Consider the following 8260-nt stretch of genomic DNA (forward strand, 5'->3'; position numbering starts at 1 on the left):
GAAAGGTGAATAATATGCCATGTTTTGATGAATTTAGTGTTGATTCTAAATATTGCAATTTTTTTTCATTTATTCTTGGTAATGCTGCTCCTGAACACAAAGTGAATATTAGCAAGAAAGCCAGTGGGAACTTTAAAAAAACATGAGAACTTCTGTTTTTCTTGGAAGTGCAGTGGCAAATGCAAATGATGTCCTCTATAGCAGCAATATTATAATTGCCTTCCTATTTGGGAAATAAAAAACAGACTCAGGTGTCTGGGGTTCTCTTTAGACAAAAGGTTACTGTGATAAGTGCAAAGATCATACAAGAAGTTCTAACTACTTCTCACTTTACATAGCCAAGTAGTATATTTTGATGGAACGGCATGATTTCCCTATTTTACTTTGCATTTGGAGAACATCTTATTAAAATGAAGTTGTTTTGTCATTCCTCATTATAGTGAGTGCAGTGAGTTATAGTGAGTGCAGTGCTTTAGAGCAGCAGATCTCAGATCAACAGTTTGGAAATGGAGAGTTTATTTACCCCTTTAGAGACAGTGGAGGTTTCATATTTAGCCCTTCAGCAGTAGCACCCCTCCACCACACACCTTCAGAAGGAGTGTGTCCTTCTGTCCAGACATGGCACAGAAATGCACCCCATTTTCTGCTGGGATGCCATATGCCTTGATTGGCTGCCCTGTGTAAGAACAGGGGTAGCTCAGGGCTGCTGACTACTTTGCTTGACTTTCTCTGCACATTCTTGAACTCCATAATCTCTGTTTTTAGTGTGGAGACAAGAACTCTCCTCTGTGGGAATGTATCAAGATTTTGTACAAGATTTGATACCCTACTTGTTGGCGCCCCTCATTTTGCTGACAATTTTGGTTCTTCTGCTGTTGTAGCCAATGAAGAACTGACTTCAGCAAATGGTCAATGATGCCAGTGCCAAGTGCCCTTTCCCAAATGCAACAGCCAGTTTAAAATCCATGTAATGTAATTTAGATTATTTTTCCCCAGCATGCATCACCTTACATTAAAATATACTAATTCTCATCTGCCACCCTTCCAGCATGGCATCTGCCAACATGAAGAGCTGTCATCTCCAGTCTGTTGATAGAGACACTGGATAAATCTAGTCTGAGTGCCAAACCCTGGAGGACTCCATTGCTTATTTATTGAGCCCCCACTTTGCTTCCTACACTTCAGCCAGCTTTCAGCCCACAAAAGTACATGCCTTCCAGCTCTCTGGCAACTTAGGTACTTAAGAAACCTTTGTTGCAGAGCTGTGTTAAAGGCTTTGACAAATGCAACTCTATAAATGAACACATATCATAGAATCATAGAATGGTTTGGGTGGGAAGGGATCTCAGAGGTCATCTCATTCAAAGTCCCCTGCCATGGGCAGACACACCTTCCACTAGACCAGGTTTCCCCATCCAACCTTGCCTTGAACACTGCCAGGGATTCCATTCCACCTTGTCCTATCACAACATGGCCTTGTGAAAAGTCCCTCTCAAGCCTTCTTGTAGGGCCCCTTTAGGTAGTGGAATGTGCTTTAAGGTCTCTCTGGGGTCTTCTCCTCTCCGGGATGAACAGCTCCATCTCTCTCAGCCTGTCTTCACAGAAGATGTGTTCAGCCCTCTGGCCATCTTCATGGTCCTGCTCTGGGCCATCTCCAGCAGGTCCATGATGTTCTTATGTCAGGGTTTCAGAGATGAATGCAATGCTCAGGTGGAGTCTACAAGAGTGAAGCAGAGGGGAAAATCTCCTCCCTTATCCATATATGTACATCTCTCTCTATATATATATATACATGTATACAATGACCACTGGGTCCCCTTCATCCATTGTCATCACAGCCCTTCAGTGGGTAAGCCAAACAAGATCTCCCTTTTCAGACAACATGACGACTTTTTCTTAGCAGACTGGCATTTCAATGAGCTCAGTGCCTTCATTCTTCATTACAGATGCCCCCAAAATGTCCCAGAGGAAGAGATCAGTCCTAGTGGTGAGTAGCTCCCAGGACTGATGACGAGCTCCCAGCCTTGAGCAGCCTTATCAAGCCTTTCTGGTAAATGAGAGCTGCACTGATGACACATCAGTGCCCTGGCACAGGGCCTGATTGCAATGGTGGGTTACGTGCCTTGGCCAGCAGTCTCACGTTGAGGTCCTTTGGGATGCTGATATGAGTGCCATCTGGTCTCAATTACTCTTTGGAATCTCACTTATCTAGTTGGTTTAATACTTCCTGCGCACATCTGTTGAGTGGAGCTGGCTCCTCTGTCCTTTTTACTGTACCAGCCCTGAAAATATCCCAGCATCTTTGGTTGGGAAGAGTGAATTCCCTGAGTTTTCCTGCTATGACCTTGTTCCTAAGAGATCTTTTGCCACCAAACTCCCCTGCCAGTTCCCAATGGTTTTTCATCTTTCAGTAGGTTTACAAAACTTATGTCAACCCAGAACATCCTTTATCAGAAGCTCTTCACTATTTTTTTTTTCTTTAATGCTCCTGGTTTCCTCTCCACATTTGATCTGTCATGATACAGACCTTCCTGTTCTCCACATTTCGACAAGCTTTCTGCTTTCCAAATGGAGATCTTTTCCTTATAGTAGTCTTGGTAACTATTTTACTGATAGACATTGGGCTCAATATTTCTTAAAGCGCCTATTTCTTTTGGAATGTAGGCTTGTTGAATTTTCTGTTTGTTTTCAAAAACAATTGAATTGTCTGTTTTCAAAAACAGCCCCCAAATTTACATAGGCTTCTTCCTTCTGGGACTGCTTCCCTGTCCCACGATGCTGCTGAACCCAGCTCCACTGTGATTAACAGTACAGAGTTACTTCCACCAAAACCTGTGCAGCACTAAAGATCAGGTGGCGTCTTGTAGAGGTAGAATGCCAGGGTAGAATGGCATGATTTTTTTCCAGGACTAATTATTCTAGGAACCAGGAAGTTGTTGCTTATGGACATAACATCTCATCCTGGTGCAGCATTTTGTTGTTATAAAGACACCCCAAACCTCCTCCCATTCCCACCTGCTTTCATCTTCCTACCCTCACTTAATGTGCTCTGGCAACTGTCACAACCTGGTAAGGAGCTCAGTAGTGCATTCCTAATAGTATATTTTTATTATTAGAGTCTGCCTACAGGAGCCCTGTTGGGCTTCTCTTTAGCCACAATATTTTTACAGTGTTGTGAGTTATGTAGTCCCTCCTGCACAGTGCCACTCCTCCACTCGAGCATCCTACAGTATCATTTCCATAAAGCTGGTAGCATGGCAACACAGGCTCCTATTGATTATGCTTTCTCCTGCAGGTCTCTGAGGTTTCCTTTGCACCAGGGTTTTGGTCTCATGCCAAGTCTGATGGGTGCTCTGTCTCTTTTTCAGGGTTGAGATCAGAATTACATGTAAGATTTTGATCAGACATTCAAGATAGCATGTGCCAGTCTATTGGATTTATGGGCAGTTGGATCCTGAACTTAAACTATGAAAGGTTTGGGGCATTTTTATTAGTTTAGTATCTCCTTCAATTAAACAAATCTCCTCTTACTTTTGCTCTATCAGCCTCCTACCTGTCTTGCACACCCATCCATTTGTTAAGGATGTAAAATTCACCTTAGGCAAGGAATGTCTTTCTGCTATCATCTTACCTAAAATTGCACTCAAGCCAGGCTAAGATAGAAGGCAAAATATATATTCATAATAAATATGTATAATTTATAATATAGATGTAATTTGTATTGAAAGATAAATATTTCTTAATAAAATCCATGCTAATTAAGATGTAAATATTTTTTAAAGATTTCACAGAAGAAAAGATAAAAAACCCACCCAAACTCTACATCTAATCTATTCATGCAGCAATTATTTCAGAAGAGGCTCCCTTTTTCTTTCTCAGCTGATTTTCTCTTTCTCATGCCAGGGAGATTGTCACAGCCTCAGGACATGTGTCAGCTGCTTCCATTGATAGCTTCCATCAGTGGAACTCGTATATAGAAAAAACCTCCTGTTAGAGAATTTCTATCAGATGAGCCTTGCAATACCACTGAAGAGAGAATCCCATTTCAGTTTGTCCTTTTCTCTCCTTAATTTTTTTTTGGAGGGCTGTTAGATCATACTGCAAATCTTCCTTCTTCTAGGAGACACAGAAAATTCCTATAGGTCCAGTCTCTCACTCTTAACTCATCCTATTCATTCCTGACCCAGGAAACCATCTTTTGCTGAAAGTGAAGTTTATGGCCTGTCCTTAGATAAATCATTAGTTCTGTATATCTAGGAGCCATCTCCTAACCTTAGCTGGCTAATAACAGTTCTTGGATTCAAGGAAGGCTAAAATTCTCCCTTATCCTCTGTGGCTGGTTGAGGTAGTCCCCCATGAAATATATCTTTCACTTCACCTTTCTTTTCGCATTGATCTGTGTGTCAAGACACAGCTAACAGAAGCATCTACACATGAACATTGTATGGGCCATTGTTGGCCCTGTGCTGAGTGCAGGCACCATGGGGCTTCGGGAGGTTTCAGCTGACTGGTCTCCAGCTTCTTTCTCTTGGACATCCATAACAGCTTGAAACTTGTGTTGGAATAACTTGGAGAGGAGTCTGAGAACTGATTTTCTTGCTAGGGTCAAGGACACTGAATTTTCTCAGTGCACTATTCTGTCCTCAGTCTCGGTCTAGCTGGAAAGAGAATTGAAGAGCATTTGCGCAGTTAGAGGACAAAACAGCTTAAATGGGAGTTGTTGGCTAGGTACCCTCACGTGAGAAGCCTGAGCAAAGTGCCTCAGCCCCTGTGCTTGCAGTGCTTTCCCCAGGGTGCAGGGACCCAAGGGCTTTTCATCAGCTGAATCTTCATTGCCCCAGTCCCATCCTTCATCAGATAGCACTGGACACAAGCCTTCACTTGTAGTGCTGAGCAGAGCTTGGAATTTGCCTGCAGTCCAAGTTCTTCAATCTCATTTGACTCCTCTGCCTCACAGCTGGCATGAAAAAACAAGAGTGCTTCAACAGGCAGCAGATCACTTCACTAACATTTTCTTGTGTTTTGGGGTTTCTAAAGGCAAGGATGCTTGGACCATAGGAAAACAGAGTCAGAAGGGCTCTTCTCTTTGCCATACCTCAGGCTGTAATGCTTCCCTGAAAAATGGGGGGATCATATTCATTCTGGAGAAAAGCTGGTCTTTGATCCCATCCCAATGTGTATATCAGACTGTACTTCCATAAGGAAAACCAAAACAATTAAAAGCCCCTTGATTACTGAAGATTTGTCTTTAAGAAGAATATCTTTTCCATCTCCTTCATGAAGAAAGAGAATCTCAAACAAGGAGGAGATGAACTTTTAAGAGTATGTGTTTAGTCAGTCCAGGGCTTTCCTGAGATCCAATATCCGTGAAGTGCTCCTTGGGAACCAGCCTGGGGTTGTGCTTCCCACACTTGCCATCCTGGTGGGGCTGGATGAAAAGATGTCCACTGGGGCACATCTGGTTTCTGTATTTAAGGGACTCGGACAGACTCTGAGACACAGCCCTGGAGATATTATGGCCGGCTCTGAGCACAGCTCAGGCTCCCATACCACAGCTCCAGTTTGCAAATTAGCTCCCATTTACAGCACACTGGGTAGCTGGGTGTTCAAAGTACCCAAATGCAAAGCCAAATTTACCCCCAGGGAGGGTCCACCTGTACAAATAAATGAGTTTCAAACTGGGAAGCCAGTGAGGTTCAGAATAGGAGACAAGATGCTGTTGTGTACCATGGGTGCATTATCACTCACACTGGAGCAATTTAAAAGCTTCTTTTCCATGCATCTGGAAATGCCATGTAGTTGTGGTTTTCAGGTCAAAAATTCCCATGCCCCATATTTAGAATATATTGGCAGATACAAAGAGGGAATAGTTCCCACGGTCAAACAAGAAACAATACTGACACCTTCCTTTGAAAATACTACTAGCTGCAGGACAGCTGAGATAAGAAATCAAGAGCTCAGAAAATAGACACTAATGAGAAAAAAATTTATTATTTAGAGAGTTTTAGTGGTGAGTGGTTTTGATTTGATTGAATTATGGCCTCACAGGAGGAGAAATGCCCCTCTCTGAGCACAGCCCATTTTCTCAGAGGCCATTTTCATTAGGGCTGCAAATGGGGGCTGCCCTGGAAGCTGCAGTGTGTGTGGATGACTGGTGCAGAACAGCTGAGCACAAGAGGTTAAGAGAGTGGTACATGGAGCAAAAGCCCCACAAAAAGAGACATAGAAAACCATCAGGAGCTAACAAGAAAGTAGAAATACAATGCAAGGAGGAGGGAGTTAAAAATAGAACCGTGCATAATTAGCACAGTGTTTGCAGAGTGTTTAAGGTCAAAATGTCCTTAATTTTTACATGTATCAAAATATATCCAGTATTCCTCAGGAAATACTGCCAAAACACACCAGAAAAATTTCCCTGCTTCCAAAAGGCAGATTCAGTTCTTCTGGCTTTCCATTCTAATTTGAAATGCAGGCCTAGCAGTGGGCAGTGATTTCTTTTCTGATCAGGTTTTGATGTTTCCATGGTAGGTGACTGGGGGCTCAAAACTTCCCTGCCACAAAATGGCTGACAGCAAGTTGGCTTGTTTTGCACAGCAAAGATCAGAGACTTGTCATTAAAACACACACACAGCACCTCTAAAAGACAGCACTTTTACAGGCTGAGAATACAACCAGCTGCTGTAGCGCTGAAACTCATTAGAGTTTACTTGGGGCTCTGTGTCTTGAGATGTGTATTTACTGGGACGTCAAAAGTAATTACTCGTTAACAAACCCTTATTCCCACTGTCATCCACACCTTGTAATTTCTGCCCTCTGTGAAACAGTCCCAAATAGCCAAACTCCCTGCCCAGCCTGTAACCCAGCACTCACACCACTTCTTTTCCCTTTGGCAGAAAAATGGAGACGCTGGCTCAGACCATGAATATTTCCAATATTTCCAAGGCGACACTAGATGACAGCTTCACTAACTGCTCCTCCAACTATACGGTTGACGGCTTCAAACAAGTCATTTATCCCATCACATATCTCTTTATCTTCTTCCCGGGTGCTGTTGGAAACAGCCTCTCCATTTATGTTTTCTTCCAGACATCGCAAGGGACCTCAGTAAACATTTACATGCAGAACTTGGCTATTTCAGACCTCATGTTTGTCAGCACTTTGCCCTTTCGAGCCTCATATTACCTCTTGGGATCCCGTTGGATATTTGGTGACATCCTCTGCAGGATCATGACTTACACCTTGTACATGAATATGTACTGCAGCATTTATTTCCTGGCCATGCTCAGCGTGGTTCGTTTCATAGCCATTGTCCACCCGTTCAAACATGGAAAAGTGACCAACACCAAGTGTGCCAGGATTACCTGTGTGGCCATATGGATCTTCGTGCTGGCAGCTGCCAGCCCTCTGTTAAACAAGGGAATCGCTGGCTACCGCAACCCAGTCAAATGCTTGGACCTGCACCCCTCCAGCGCACACAAGCTCCTCATGATGAACAGCTTTGTCCTCGTCGTGGGCTTCATCCTGCCCTTCTGCACAATTGTGTTCTGCTACGTCTTTGCCATCAGAGCGCTGCTCAAATTCCGGGCTCTGCAGAGCAGGAGGGCAATCAGTCACAGGAAGGCGCTGCTGACCATCGTCATCACCCTCATCCTCTCCCTCATCTGCTTCCTGCCCTACCACATCCTGAGAACTGTCCACCTGATGTACAGCAGCTGCAGCCAGGCCAGCCTGCACAAGGCGCTGGTGGTCACTCTCTGCCTCGCTGCCACGAACAGCTGCCTCGATCCCTTCCTCTATTACTTTGCGGCTGAAAATTTCAAAGCAAAACTCAGAAGTTTGTGCTGCAGGTAGCTGGTGCAGAATTGCAAACCAATATATATATATATATATATACACACACAGTCCTGATGGGATCTCTAGACTGGGCTCTTACTATTCAATGGCAGAAGCTGCGTGCTGTGCTGCTGGCCAGCCTGCAGCTGTGTTGCTCACTGTTAGGCATCTCTGGAGCAGAAATCTCTGGGACAGAGCTCTTTGTGAGTGTCCAAAACTGGGTCTGGATGATCTGAAGACAAGTGGCTGGGTATGATCCCTGGTTGTCCTCTGTTTAGCAACGTAGAGACACCTCTGTTTTTCACCCTCCCCAGGACAAGGCATTGAAAGGAATCCACCTTGCTACTGGAGTCCCATTATTTCATTTCACAATACTGAGTGACTTGAAAGGGATACTGCTCACCTGACCACTTCAGTGTCTGTGCCT

The 8260-nt window shown here is 43.9% G+C and overlaps 1 protein-coding gene across 1 annotated transcript; it reads left to right on the plus strand.

Moving 5' to 3' along the window:
• Positions 1-6897: 6897 nt before the first annotated feature.
• CYSLTR2 (cysteinyl leukotriene receptor 2) lies at positions 6898-7851 on the plus strand. Its single transcript, XM_058018679.1, has one exon. The coding sequence runs from the start codon at positions 6898-6900 to the stop codon at positions 7849-7851; it is 954 nt and encodes a 317-aa protein (XP_057874662.1).
• Positions 7852-8260: the final 409 nt, after the last annotated feature.

This window comes from Melospiza georgiana, chromosome 2 (assembly GCF_028018845.1).
Source record: "Melospiza georgiana isolate bMelGeo1 chromosome 2, bMelGeo1.pri, whole genome shotgun sequence".
In the NCBI taxonomy this organism is placed as follows: domain Eukaryota; kingdom Metazoa; phylum Chordata; class Aves; order Passeriformes; family Passerellidae; genus Melospiza; species Melospiza georgiana.